The sequence below is a fragment of the Chlamydomonas reinhardtii genome, chromosome 14 (genome assembly GCF_000002595.2).
Source record: "Chlamydomonas reinhardtii strain CC-503 cw92 mt+ chromosome 14, whole genome shotgun sequence".
Classification (NCBI taxonomy): Eukaryota; Viridiplantae; Chlorophyta; class Chlorophyceae; order Chlamydomonadales; family Chlamydomonadaceae; genus Chlamydomonas; species Chlamydomonas reinhardtii.
The window spans coordinates 2,929,853-2,942,028 of NC_057017.1; the positions used below are offsets into that span (position 1 = coordinate 2,929,853).

A 12,176-nucleotide genomic window follows, 5' to 3' on the forward strand; every position below is an offset into this window, starting at 1 on the left:
AATCCCCAAGCCCACATCCTAAGCCCTCTGCCCCTCACCATCTTGTGGAAGCGTGTGGTGGTGTCCTCCAGCACGGCCATGTCCAGGCTGTCGAAGTGTGTGGCGCACCAGATGTCGGTGATGGCGTCCCACTCGGCGCGGCCCAGCCACAGGTTGAGCTTGAGGCCCACCTCGTCGGCGGTGTCGCCCAGGTCCTCGGACTTGGTCTCCGGCACCTGTTGGGGGTGGTGGTTTGGTGTGGTGGTGGGGGCGGTTGTGGGGGTGGTTGTGGTGGTGGTTGGGTGTTCCTAGCTTGCCCGGCGCGCTCCTGCAGATGCACAAACCCCGCAGCTGGTAGAATGGCGACATGCAGCCGCCCAACCACAGCCGCCCATCCCCAAGCCACCCCGCCCCACGCCACCCAGCCCCAAGCATAAAGCACCACCCCGCAAGGCCCCCCCCACCCACATACACACACACGGACGCGCACGCACGCACGCACGCACGCACGCACGCACGCACGCACCTTGAACAGGCGCTGGTACTTGTTGATGCGGGAGGACTCTGCGATGAGGCGGTCCACCGCCTCCTTGAGCTGCTGCAGGTAGGCCACCACCTTGTCGTGCTCGGACTCGTCCGACAGCACCATCTCATGCTGCGCCTCGTTGCGGATCTCCACCACCTCCTTGCTGATGGCCTCAATGCCTGTAAGAAGTGGAGGGGGGGTGGGGGGTGCGTTCATGATGATGGGGTTTCATGAAGGGCAAAAATACTAGGGACAGGATACAAGCAGAGGAGTCAGGCGGTGCAAGGCGAGGGGGGAGCAGGGGGCGGGGCATTGGGGTATGCGTGAGCGCGCTTAGGGGTGTGGGCACGTGTGTGGTGGCGCGTGCGGAGAAGGGTGGGAGTGCGGGGGGTTACATTCATGATTAGTTAAGGAAGTGGTAGACGCGGGGGGGAGAGGCATGTGAAGCAAGTTAAGGCAGCACGCCCATTGCGCGACATCGTCCCACCGATCCATTCCCTCCCACCTCTCCCAACCATCTACAAGCCACCCACACCCACACCCACCACCCACCCACCCACACCCAACCCCACCACCCACCCACTCCCGCCCCCCCCCCTCCAAAAGAGCACCCACACCCACCGTTCTCCAGGTTGGCGCTGTACTTGGCCACGTGGTCGTCGCGCGCGCCCTCCACCTCCTCCATGGTGGTCTTGAGCGTGTTGTAGGTGGAGTCCATGGTGGCGTAGGCGGCGCGGTCCATGGCGCTGACGGGGATGTCGTACTCGTCCACCAGGCCGTACAGGTCGTGGATCTCGTTGCAGGCGGCGTCCAGCCGCTTCTCCGCCTCGCGCACCTCGCCCAGGAACTGAAGCTTCTCCACGTACTCCTCCACAGCGCTGCTGGGGGCCTGTGAAGGGGTTGGGTTGGGGGTTCCATGCATGTTAAGTAAGACGAGAGGGCGTAGCCAGGAGCAATGGTACAGATGTCACGTAAGGGGGGGGGGCTGTACATACCAACCAGGGCGGGGGTTTACATTCATGGTTGTTAAAGAAGTAAAGGCGTAGCCAGGAGAGGGGGCGTGGGTGACGATGGTGGTTATGTGGCCGAGCACATTGCGGAATTGCCCATCGCCATCGGGGAACGCCCACCCAGTCACGAACATTGTGGTTGGGTGAAGAGGAGCAGGGGTTACATGCTAAGGCAATGGTAGACGGGTAGGCAAAACACACACAACTCATACAACGCCCTTCACCCACGCCCCCCACCTGCAGCCTGCTGAGCGCGTTCTGCACCGTGCTCATGAACTCGTGGAACAGGTCGGCGGCGAGCGCGGGAAGCATGGCGTGCATCTCCTCCAGGCAGGCGGTGGGGCTGGGGATGACTGCGTCCTTGAAGTGGCCCACCGCCACCCGCACAATGGACACATCGCGGTGCGGCTGCAGGGCCTCCATGGCCGCCTTTTGCTCTGCCAGCAGGTCCATGAGCTGGCGGAAGGTGGAAAGCGTCACGCGCTGCGCCGCGGCGGCGGCGGCGGCGGCGGCCTGCTGCGCCGCGGCCGCTGCCTCGGCGTCCGCGCCCGCGTCGCCCTCGCCGCCCTGCTGCTGCTGTTGTTGTTGTTGTTGGGCCGCTGCGGGTGGTGCAGGGAGTGATTGGGGTGGTAATGTGTTAGTGCCATGGTTAGAGCCACACCCTCCACCACGCCCCACTTCTCCACTTCCCCGGTTCCGCAATCGTTTGCGCGTCCACATGCACCCCCTCCCTGAACCCTCTCCCTGCATCCCCTCCCCGCACTCCTGCACCCTTGCACTCGACCACGCACCACCACCCCACCCCACCACGCCACCCCACCCCACCATCCCACCCCACCCCACCACCCCACCACGCCACCCCACACCACCACACCACCCCAACCCCGCACCACACCGCACCATACCACACCACCACCACACCCCACACCACCACCCCACCCCAACCCCGCACCACACCATACCACACCACAACCCTACACCCCACCAGCCCGCACCACCCACCCTCTGCGCTGCTGTCCTCGGGCCTCAGCCCCGCCTCGTCCTTGGCCTTGAACAGCGGCGCCAGGCCCGCGATGTCCAGCGTGCTGTGGAACAGCACCATGTCACGGTAGGGCAGGTAGCAGGCCTTGTGCTCCTCCGCGTAGTGGAACGCCTCCACCACACTGTCGCGCACCGCCGCCACCTGCGCGTGGGAAGGGGAGGGGAGGAAGGTGGAGGAAGGGGAGGCAGGGGAGGCAGGGGAGGAAGGTGTAGCTCGTTCCAGAACCCAAAGCAAGCCAAGCACAGGCTGCGGGATGGGTTGAGGGGGTTGCGCGCGTGAGGGGAGACTGAGTGGACCCCGCCGCTCCCACACACCGCGCCAGTCCTGTTCCCAACCGGCTCAGACCGCGTCCTCGCACACACGTGCTTCTGCCCGTGTACGGAGGCCGGGCTCGCACACACGTGCTTCTGCCCACACACGTGCTTCTGCCCGTCTGCCCGTCCCCCACCCCCCCGCTCGTTTTCGTTGGTTTTGGTTTAGTTTGGGCTGGTATTTACAACCCCCCCCCCCGCCATTGCTGACTCACCAGGTCGTCGTAGTTCTCGTTAGTGATGAGCTCCTGCAGCTCCGTGCCCGGCTCCACCTCGCCCGCCTTGTCACCCATCACCACGCCCATCAGCGTGCCGTCGCCGTACAGCCGCGTGATGCCGCACAGGCTCTGACAGCAGGAGGGGGGAGAGAGGGAGGGAAAGGGAGGGAGGGAGAGGGAGGGAGGTTGTAAATACCAGCCCAAGTTAACCAAACCGAGCTAAACTAGCGGAGCAGGCAGAAGGTTGGTTGTAGGGTAGGGAGGGAGAGAGGATGGAGGAGGCAGAGGTACGGAGAGGGAGGGGCGGAGTGGCAGGGGTTAGAGAGGGGGGAAGGGGAGCAACGGCACGGAGGAGGTAGGTCGCTCAGGCGCGTCTTGTCAAGTTCACAGGAGGCCGCCAAGCGCAACCGATAACTCACAGCGTTGACGTACACACAAGCACACACACGTACACACACACACGCACACACAAACACACACACACACACACACACACACATACGCATGCACACACGCACCTCCAGGTAGTTTGCCATGATGCGCTGCATCTCCTCAAAGAACTCCTCCGGGTGCGGGTCGTACAGCAGGTCCTCCTGGTTGTCAGCCAGCAGCAGCTCCAGCTGAAACAGCGCGTCACTCCCACCACCACCACCACCCGCGCCACCCGCGGCAGTGGCGCCTACGGCGCCAGAGGCGCCAGAGGCGCCGCCGGCTGCGCCGCCGGCGCCGCCGGCGCCGCCTGCGGCGGCGCCGTCCTTGCCGGCGGCTGCCGCCGCGGCCTTGGCGGCCTCCTCGGCGGCGCGTGCGGCCTCGGCATCTGCGGCGTCGTCCATCTCCTTGAAGAACACCAGCACGGGCCGCTTGGGCCGCGTGCCCGCCAGCAGCTCGCGCAGCGACTCCAGCAGCACTGAGTGCAGCGTGTCGCACACCTGCGTCAGGTGCGGGGAAGAACCGTGCTTCCGTTAGTAAAATCATCTCTCCGCTCGCTGTACTGCAAGCCCGCCTGCCTTCCTTGCACTACACGACGATGCCGTATGGACTCTGCCTCATCAATGCACGGCTTCTGCCGTCCCAATGTGCCTCTGTTCCCTCTCTGGTCATCGTGGCAAACCACCCCTGCCCCTGACCCCTTCCACTCCCCCGCCCGCACCCACCATGTAATCCGCCAGGCGGATGAAGTTGAGCAGGCGCCGCTGCTCCGAGCGCCGCGCCGCCGCAATGGTGTAGGCGAAGTCGGACTGGCCCTGTTCGCGCTCCTTCTCCGCCTCCGCCTTGGCCAAGAAGTTTATGTGGCCCAGCTTGGAGGCGTCGGCGGCGCGCTGCGTCTCGTTCTCGTCATGCTTCTTGTTGAACTCCGCCAGGCGCTCCTCCAGCTTGTCCAGGTCGTCCCTGCAAAAGGAAGGGGCGGTTGGGGGTTAGAAGTTGGCAGTTGGAGCTTGGCGGTTGGAGGCTGGCGGTTGGAGGTTGGCGGGTGTGTGGTTGCATGCCCAGCGGCATGCCCGGCTTGTACACCGCCCAGGCCGCAGCCCGCGCCCACGTTCCAGCCACCGCTGCGCTGCCCTGCGCTGCCGCCACCCCACCCCAACCCCAACCCACCCCCACCCACCCCACACACGCTCAAACACACACAGAGAGACATGCCCCTCACCTGCACGCCTGCAGCACCGTGTTGAATGTGTCCTGGTGGAACTGCATCAGCCGCCCCTCCACCTCCACCTTGTGCTCGCTCTGCTCCGACACGAACTCGTCCAGCGTGTACACCTGTGTGTGTGTGGGGGGGGGGGGGGGGGCGGGCGGGAATCAGGGCGGGGCGGGGTAGCGTGGGTTGTAGATATAAGTTGAACCGAATCCAATGCAAAAGAGCGAGGAGGAGAGCGTGGCCTATGCTTTGACAACTGTGAGGTGGGGCCAGTCAGACGAGGGTAGCTGCAGCAAGAGTGAACGCCACGGCTCTTCGGAATGCCCACTGTCTCCACACATGTCCCACCGCCTGCCTGCCTTGCTGCTTCCCAGCTCCGGCCCACAAGCCACAAATCAATGCCCTGCCCTGCCACGCCGCCTCGCCCTGTCAAGCCACGCTCCTCCCCCCATCCTGCCGCTCCCTTACCCCAACCCCTCTGCTGCCTTCCCCAACCGCTCCGCTGCCTTCCCCAACCCCTCCCCTCCCTTCCCCATCCCCTCTGCTGCCTTCCCACCCAACCACCCACCCACCCAACCACCCCGCCAACCCCCCAAGGCCCGCCCTCACCGCGCCGGGCGCCAGGTTCTGCATGCGCATGTGGCTGAGCTCGAAGCACAGGCCGTGGAAGCGCCGCAGCGGGTCCTGAAACACGGGGCTCAGAGCAAACAGGTTGCGCTCCAGGGCGGCGCGCGCCTTGCCGAACTTGTGCTGGTTGACGGCGCGCTTCCACAGCCGGAAGGCCTTCCACAGCTTGTACAGCCTGAACATCTTGAGCTGCTTCAGCCGCGTGAACAGGTGCAGCTCGCGCTCCCACTGGTCCAGGGCTGGGGGGAAGAGGGGGGGGAGGTTGGCAGGTTGAGGGGAGCAAAAGAGGGAGCGGAAGAGGGAGAAGTAGAGGGAGCGCGTTGGCTGACGCGCGTCACACCCACCCCTTCCACGGCATGTACCGTAGTGATCGTGCCAGCCTGTGCCCCTTTCTCAGGAGTCAGGCCATGGCCTGCCCCAAACCCCTTTGCTCCGCTACATCCCCCGATGCCATCCCTGTGCGGCCGCCCGCCCCCGTTTAGCTTGGTTAGGTTCGTTGGGGCTGGTATACACAATCCCCCTCCAAAAGCCCTGCTCACTGGCAAAGTCCGCCGAGGTGCCGTCCAGGTAGTGGGTGATGCCGCGGACCGACATGGTGTAGAAGTCGCGCTGGTCAATCACCGCGAACGGCACCACCTGAAGCAGCAACAGCAGCAACAAACAGCAAGCGGCGCGGTTAACAAGGCGCAGGTGCCAACAGCACATCAGTCGCTAGTGCTGCCGTTGGAGAACCACCGGCAGCAAACCCATAACTTAACACAGTTCCAGAAGCGCGTACCCGAGCCTCATTTGCTGCCTCATGGTCCCCAGTCCATGGCCTATCCGCCTCGTATGCAACCAAATCCATCCTACCCAAGACCCGCGGTCCGGCGCGCCACCACTGCCGCAGCCGCTGGCCTCCGTCCCCCTCATTCTCCCTCCGCCCCCGCCCTCCGCCGACGCCCCCGCTTCCGCCCTGCGCGCCGCTCCCGCCCTCCGCTCCCGTCCCCAGCATTCGCGCTCCGCCCCCGCCCTCCGCCCCGCCCTCCTCTAGCCGCCCGCGCCCTCCGCTAGCTGCCCCCCTCCCTGCCTGCCGCCCTCCGCTCCTCCCTCTGCTCCCGTCCCCCGCCCTCCGCCGCCCCCTCCACTCCCGCCCCCCCCCACCCTCCGCGAACCGCCCCCGCTTCTGCCTGTGCTCCGCTAGTTTGGCCTGGTTCTGTTTAGTTTGGGCTGGCATTTACAATCCGCCATCCGCTACCCGCAGCCCCCCCGCCCGCCGGCGCACCTCCAGGGCGTAGGGGTCGTACTCTGAGGGGTTGCGGTCCATGCGGCGCAGGTACACAAAGTCCTCCGTGTTGGGGTACTCCCGCAGCGTGTAGATGAGCCTGGCGGGGGCGGGGCCACCAGGTGTAGGACATGGGTAAGACAGGTTGTGCGCCCACACACACACACACACACACACACACACACACACACACGCACACACACGCACACGCACGCTGCCGGACCTACAAAGGCGACAGCCCTCATTTGAAGCAATGCCCGTTACCCGCAATGCCCGCAATGCCCGCAGCGCCCGCGCTTCCGCCCATACCCGGCACTGCCCTAGCGCCCGCAGATTCCGCAACGGCCGCACTGCCACCCATGCCCGGCCCTGCCCGCCGCCCCCCGCTGGCGCCGGGAGCTGGCGGTAACGATTTGCTGTCCCACAAGATTGTCTACCGTCCATCACTTCCTTAACTAATCATGAATGTAGCCCCCACCCATGCCCGGCACTTTCCGCGCTACCACCCACGCCGTAGCCCTGCCCGCCGTCCCCCACCCCACCCTACCCCACCCCACCCCACCCACTTGACGTAGGGCAGCGCCTCTCCCAGCTCCTGCTTGGTGGGCACCCGGGACGCGGGGCCGTGGTCGCCGTTCGCGCGCGTGGCCCCGCCCAGAGCACCGGGCGGCGATCCTGAAAACCGACACCACACCACAAAAAGAAGCGGTCAGCGATGAGGTGATGCGCCCGGCAGCTTTGCGGCGGTGGATAAGCCCGCACGCTGCGCCGAATGGCGGATGGATGCGGCAGCTGTACACTATTGCCCCGCCCCGCCCTGGATCTAGATTTGTTTTTTTACACAACCGTCACGCCAGCCGCTTGAATGCACAAGCCGCCTGGACACACGCTGCTTTGATTCGCCCTCCTGCTGGACACCCGCTGCTGTCAGGCGTGGCATCCTCACCCTCGCCTTCCCGCCGGCGCGCCGAGCCGCGCAGAGCCGGCGCCGTCTGCAACGGCTTATCCAGAGGCGGAACATCCGTCTTCGGCGACTGAGGCGTCCGCTTTAGCGTCTCCAGGGCCGCGGCCTGCAGCGGAGCGGACGTCAAACACACACAGTGGGTACGCGGGCCCTTGACTTTCCCCCACAACAGCGGCACTCCCCCCCGGGCTCCCGCGCAGCAGCAAACTGGCTCTTATCCCGCACCTTCTTCGCCCCCAGAGCATTCAGCGAGCTCCTGATCTGCTGCGCCTTCTCCACGCCAGCTGTGGCCTCCAGAGGGGCCAGAGACCGCGTTGCCGACTGCACATGGCAGCCCGGGTGCATGTCATGCGTCTCCGTTGGACTCGCGAGGAAGTCTTTTGAGCATGAAAATAGCGCGACGCAGCTTTGCAAATGTTACCGGCCCCCCAGACTCACCACATTCGCTGCTGCTTGTGCTTGTGCAAGCTTCTTGGCTGCTTTCGGCGCATGTACTGATGGAGCCTGCTTTGGCTGCAAGTATAACGCCTGCTTAAGGCCACCCGGCGACTGCTGGTCCTCCCGGGAGGCCATCTCCAGCGGCTTTGCCGGGCCTAAGCGCCCTTACAGGCTTGGTAGCTAGCCCTACGCTAGCAGAATAAGGCTTGTACCATGAGATAGCGGCAGAATGCGGGACGCGTTCGGTTGTTGAGAAGAAAGGGCCTCTCGAGTTAAGCTTGACTCTCCTAAATTGCGTGAATTATGGCTCAGACTGTTAGATATTGTGTTACCAATCTAAACAAAGATAGTCAGTGCAAGCGAGTTGCGCAGTTTGCCGAGTTCGAAGTGCCGAGCGATGCCAACCCCAAACCGGTCTTGTTCTTGAAGCTAGAGCTGTATAAGCTTAAATCCTATAAATTTGTATTACTTTCAATTGCTGATACCTCCTTCTGTTCCTTCTTTCAGCCTTCCACTTGACGCGCACCAAACTGAGGGATTTCACACAACGCAGCTACAAAGCATTGTAGAATAACATATGCGTGCGGTTGAGGGGCTATGCGCCCCTCGCAAGCGGGATAGCCATTCAGAGTAGCCCTTCTAGGCGCGAGTAGCTGTTGTCCGGAGGCTTGGGAGCGATGTTCAAGGTCGGTATTATATGTTGTTACGGTCGGGGCAGGGCAAGGCTGGTGGCGCCGTGCCGTGGTGTTGCCCTTGAGCGTCTCCTCAACACGACGCACCAACTCGGCGCCCTGTGTGCTTTGATGCTGCGCAGCTACCCCTGCTGCAGCCGTCCCTCACGGGCGCAAATGGCGTGGAGCGGAAGGACAGCCAGTCCGTCATGGCGCCCTTTGCAACCGGGGCCAGGTGCGCGGGGTGGCGGAGGGGGGGGGTGGCAGGATGCCGCGCCGGGAACACGGGATTGGCACGACACGCCTCGCCGCTGCAATCCGCGTACGACAACCTGCAAGGCGCTGCATTTGCAACCTATTGTTAGAACCCCACACATGGGCCTTTGAAGCAGAGCCGCGGAGGCGCCGCTGTCACTGAGGCTTGAAATGACTGCGTACGTGGCTTGGGCGCGCATCACACAGGTCGGGTAAGGAGTCGGACCTAGCGGCGGCAGTGGCGGCGGCGCAGACTGCCACCTTTGACGTCCGCTCCTGGTCACGACAGGTAGGCAGGGCAGGGTAGGAGCACCCTCCCTGTGGACTGTTGATGGAGTGACAGGGGCAGGGCGCACGGGTGCAGCGCGACCACACGCTCAACGGCTGGCCGCGCCCCAGGCTGGCTGCCTACGCACACATACTTTACGGGTCACACACACACACACACATACACACACACACACAAACACACACACACACAAACACGCTTACGAACACAACACAACACACACACACACACGTACATGTTCCTTCGCTCTTGTTCGTGACACTCCCCTGCTGCCGCCCTGTGCTCTGTTGTTTTCTTATTCGCTCGTAGGTGAGAATTTCATCGAGGATTGGGCGGGAGCTTGGACTTAGCGGCCAGGAGTAGCGACGCGGAGCTAGGAATCGTAGGAGTGCCTGGGCCTCACGGTACCGTGAGCACATGCATGGGTTTGCACCCTTGAGAGCGTGTGGACACTAATCCCCCCTCGAGGTTAGAGTAGCGGGGGTTGCGCGATTTCCGGTTGGTAAGACCGGCGGCTCACCGCAGCAGGTATGCGAGGTAACTTCAGGTAACATCCGTAAACCGTCGCTTTGCTGCATCGCATACACTGTCTTTGCGCAACGTTTTCCTTGTGCTCTTTAACACACACGTATACACACACACACACACACACACACACACACACACACACACACACACACACACACACACACACACACACACGCGCGGCAACCACGCGACGCTCGGTAAATTGGTAGGTATCCGTAAGTAACTCCGGCGTCGTCTGGGCGGGCTTGCGTTTCGTTTTTTAACACACACACACACACACACACACACACTCACACACGCCCTCACAGGCCCGGGACATCACGTCCGACCTGGCCGCCTCCGACAAGTACAAGAGCCTGGCGCTGCACGCCGAGGTCAAGCTGGCGGAGGCGCTGGAGCGCTGCGAGCGAGTCAGCCCGCTCGCCCACACACCCGCGGGCGAGGAGCGGCCCAACAAGCTGCGCACCGCCGTGGCGTGCCAGGTGGGTGGGTGGGAGGGGTGGGTGGAGTCGTGGGTGGAGTGGGTGGGCGGGGTGGGTGGGTTACATTCATGATTATTTGGAGGGGGAGGTTGGGAGTAGCAGGACACGGGCGTAGGCGTTAGTTGGGGGCTCGAGGCGGGTTTTACGTGTGGGTGCGCATGTGGGTGGCCGCGTGTGTGCGTGCGTGAGTGGCTGCGCGTGTGGGTGCGCATGTGGGTGCGCGTGTGCGTACGCGTGTGGTGGTGCGTGTGTGGGTGCTGGGGAAAGCACAAAGGGAGGTGGTGTGGTGCAGCCAGAAGTGCCTGGCCTCACTGTTGGCCCAGTACCTGGCACTTGGCGCTGGTGCCCTTCCTTCCTTCGCCCTCCTCCCTCCCTTCCTCCCTCCGCGCCCTGACCCCGCACCCAAAACCTGTTCCCAGCGTCTTGGCCTTGCAACCCCCGCACCCCCACACCTTTCCACACCACAGCTCCTGGGCGAGTTTGCGGAGCTGTGCGGCCCCTTCGCCGGCGTGCTGACGCGGCTGCGGGACGAGCTGCTCAAGGGCTTGTACAGTACGCAGTATGCCAGCGAGCGCGGCGGGCTGGCCTTTGACCAGGTGGGGGTTGGGTTTGGGCGTGGGTGGGGAGGGGAGGGGAGCGGTGGGTTGTAGAAACCAGCTGAACCAGCTAAACTGAGCCAAGCCCAATGCAAAAGAGCAAAGGTGGCGAGTGGGGGGTTGGGGGGGCGCGGTGCGGGCTGGCCTTCGACCAGGTGCAGTGGTGCGGCGGCACGGGGGCTGGAAAGATGGTGGGGTGTGCAGGGTGCAGGGCGTGCGGCCGTGCCGCCCAGCGAGAGCGCAACCCACAGGCCACCCAGGTGAGCTCACCTGCTCCCTCGTTCCCTGAATCTCCTGAACCCCCTTCTTCGATCAGCAACTTGCGAGCCCCGTTAGCAAACCAGCGAAACCTCTCAACCCGCGCTCGCCTGCAGCTGCCCTGGTTCTCGGTGGCGGAGCGGCTGGAGCGCGACAAGCAGGCCATGGTGGAGGAGCGAGACGCGGTCAAGGGGCAGATGGAGGCGCAGGTGAGAGGGTTTTTTTTGGGTCAAGGATGTGTTGTGGGTGCCATGTCGCTATCATAGCTTGAAAGGGCACATCAACCGCGCTTGGCGCGGATTGTGACTGTGAAATACTGGTAAACGACTCTTTATAAAACTGTCAAGCTGTTCAAATGGCAAACTGGATTAACACCTGGTGCTGCAGGCGGAGGCGCTGGGCCGCATTGAGGAGGCCATGTCCGCTCTGCGCCGCGCCACGGAGGCCTCGCAGCTGGAGGCGGCGGCGCTGCGCAGCCACCTGGAGCGCCTGTCCGTCAGCGAGGAGAGCGCGCGGCTGGAGGTGTGGGGAAGTGGGGGGGAGGGGTGGGGAGGCGTGGGGGGGCGTGGGGGGAGCGTGGGAGGGGTGGGTTACATTCATGATTAGTTAAGGAAGTGGGGGGAGGTGGGGGTGTGGGGTGTGGGGGGCGTGTGTAGCACAGCCCCAAGTAGATTAAGACTCGTGGGGGTGAGGTGGTGATGGATAGGGAGGAGCAAGGGGAGGAAAACGTGGATGTGGCGCGGGTCCCGGAATTGTAACCCCCTGCCCCCTACTGTGCCTGGCTCCGCCTTCCCTATCTAAAAACCATGAATCTAAACCCACCAGGCCAAGACGGGTCGCGAGGAGCTCAAGAAGCTGCGCAAGGAGTACCTCCGCATGCGTGACGATCTGGAGGCCGAGCGGGCGGCCCACGCCGGGCTGCAGCGGCGGCACGCCGACCTAAACGACTTCAGTGTGAGCCGCATCGCGGAGCTGGAGGCGGTGGCGGAGGGCGCATTCCGCGAGGCGGAGGAGGCGCGGCGCCTGGCGGAGAGCCGCATGCCGCCCGAGGTGAGCGAGGGTGTGTGGGTGTCGGCGTA

At 64.1% G+C, this 12,176-nt stretch overlaps 2 protein-coding genes across 2 annotated transcripts in view; one reads left to right on the top strand and one right to left on the bottom strand.

Moving 5' to 3' along the window:
- The window catches only part of CHLRE_14g627576v5 (uncharacterized protein), a 26,290-nt gene extending 17,956 nt beyond the window's left edge, over nt 1-8,334 (bottom strand). Inside the window, exons 1-16 of the mRNA XM_043070315.1 lie at nt 8,019-8,334; nt 7,806-7,901; nt 7,563-7,686; nt 7,183-7,291; nt 6,617-6,716; nt 5,892-5,988; nt 5,335-5,591; nt 4,735-4,847; nt 4,241-4,475; nt 3,605-4,015; nt 3,084-3,215; nt 2,518-2,698; nt 1,753-2,114; nt 1,127-1,394; nt 506-684; nt 39-215 (exon numbers count right to left, since the gene is read on the bottom strand). Of these exons, the coding sequence (XP_042916988.1) occupies nt 39-215; nt 506-684; nt 1,127-1,394; nt 1,753-2,114; nt 2,518-2,698; nt 3,084-3,215; nt 3,605-4,015; nt 4,241-4,475; nt 4,735-4,847; nt 5,335-5,591; nt 5,892-5,988; nt 6,617-6,716; nt 7,183-7,291; nt 7,563-7,686; nt 7,806-7,901; nt 8,019-8,153 (2,976 nt within the window). The 5' untranslated portion in view covers nt 8,154-8,334. The remainder of the gene's footprint in view (nt 1-38; nt 216-505; nt 685-1,126; nt 1,395-1,752; nt 2,115-2,517; nt 2,699-3,083; nt 3,216-3,604; nt 4,016-4,240; nt 4,476-4,734; nt 4,848-5,334; nt 5,592-5,891; nt 5,989-6,616; nt 6,717-7,182; nt 7,292-7,562; nt 7,687-7,805; nt 7,902-8,018) is intronic.
- A 100-nt stretch (nt 8,335-8,434) lies between these two features.
- The window catches only part of CHLRE_14g627650v5 (uncharacterized protein), a 9,072-nt gene continuing 5,330 nt past the window's right edge, over nt 8,435-12,176 (top strand). The window contains exons 1-8 of the mRNA XM_043070316.1: nt 8,435-8,704; nt 8,833-8,924; nt 9,152-9,233; nt 10,070-10,243; nt 10,711-10,839; nt 11,214-11,306; nt 11,485-11,619; nt 11,923-12,147. Coding sequence (XP_042916989.1) covers nt 8,696-8,704; nt 8,833-8,924; nt 9,152-9,233; nt 10,070-10,243; nt 10,711-10,839; nt 11,214-11,306; nt 11,485-11,619; nt 11,923-12,147 — 939 coding nt within the window. The 5' untranslated portion in view covers nt 8,435-8,695. The remainder of the gene's footprint in view (nt 8,705-8,832; nt 8,925-9,151; nt 9,234-10,069; nt 10,244-10,710; nt 10,840-11,213; nt 11,307-11,484; nt 11,620-11,922; nt 12,148-12,176) is intronic.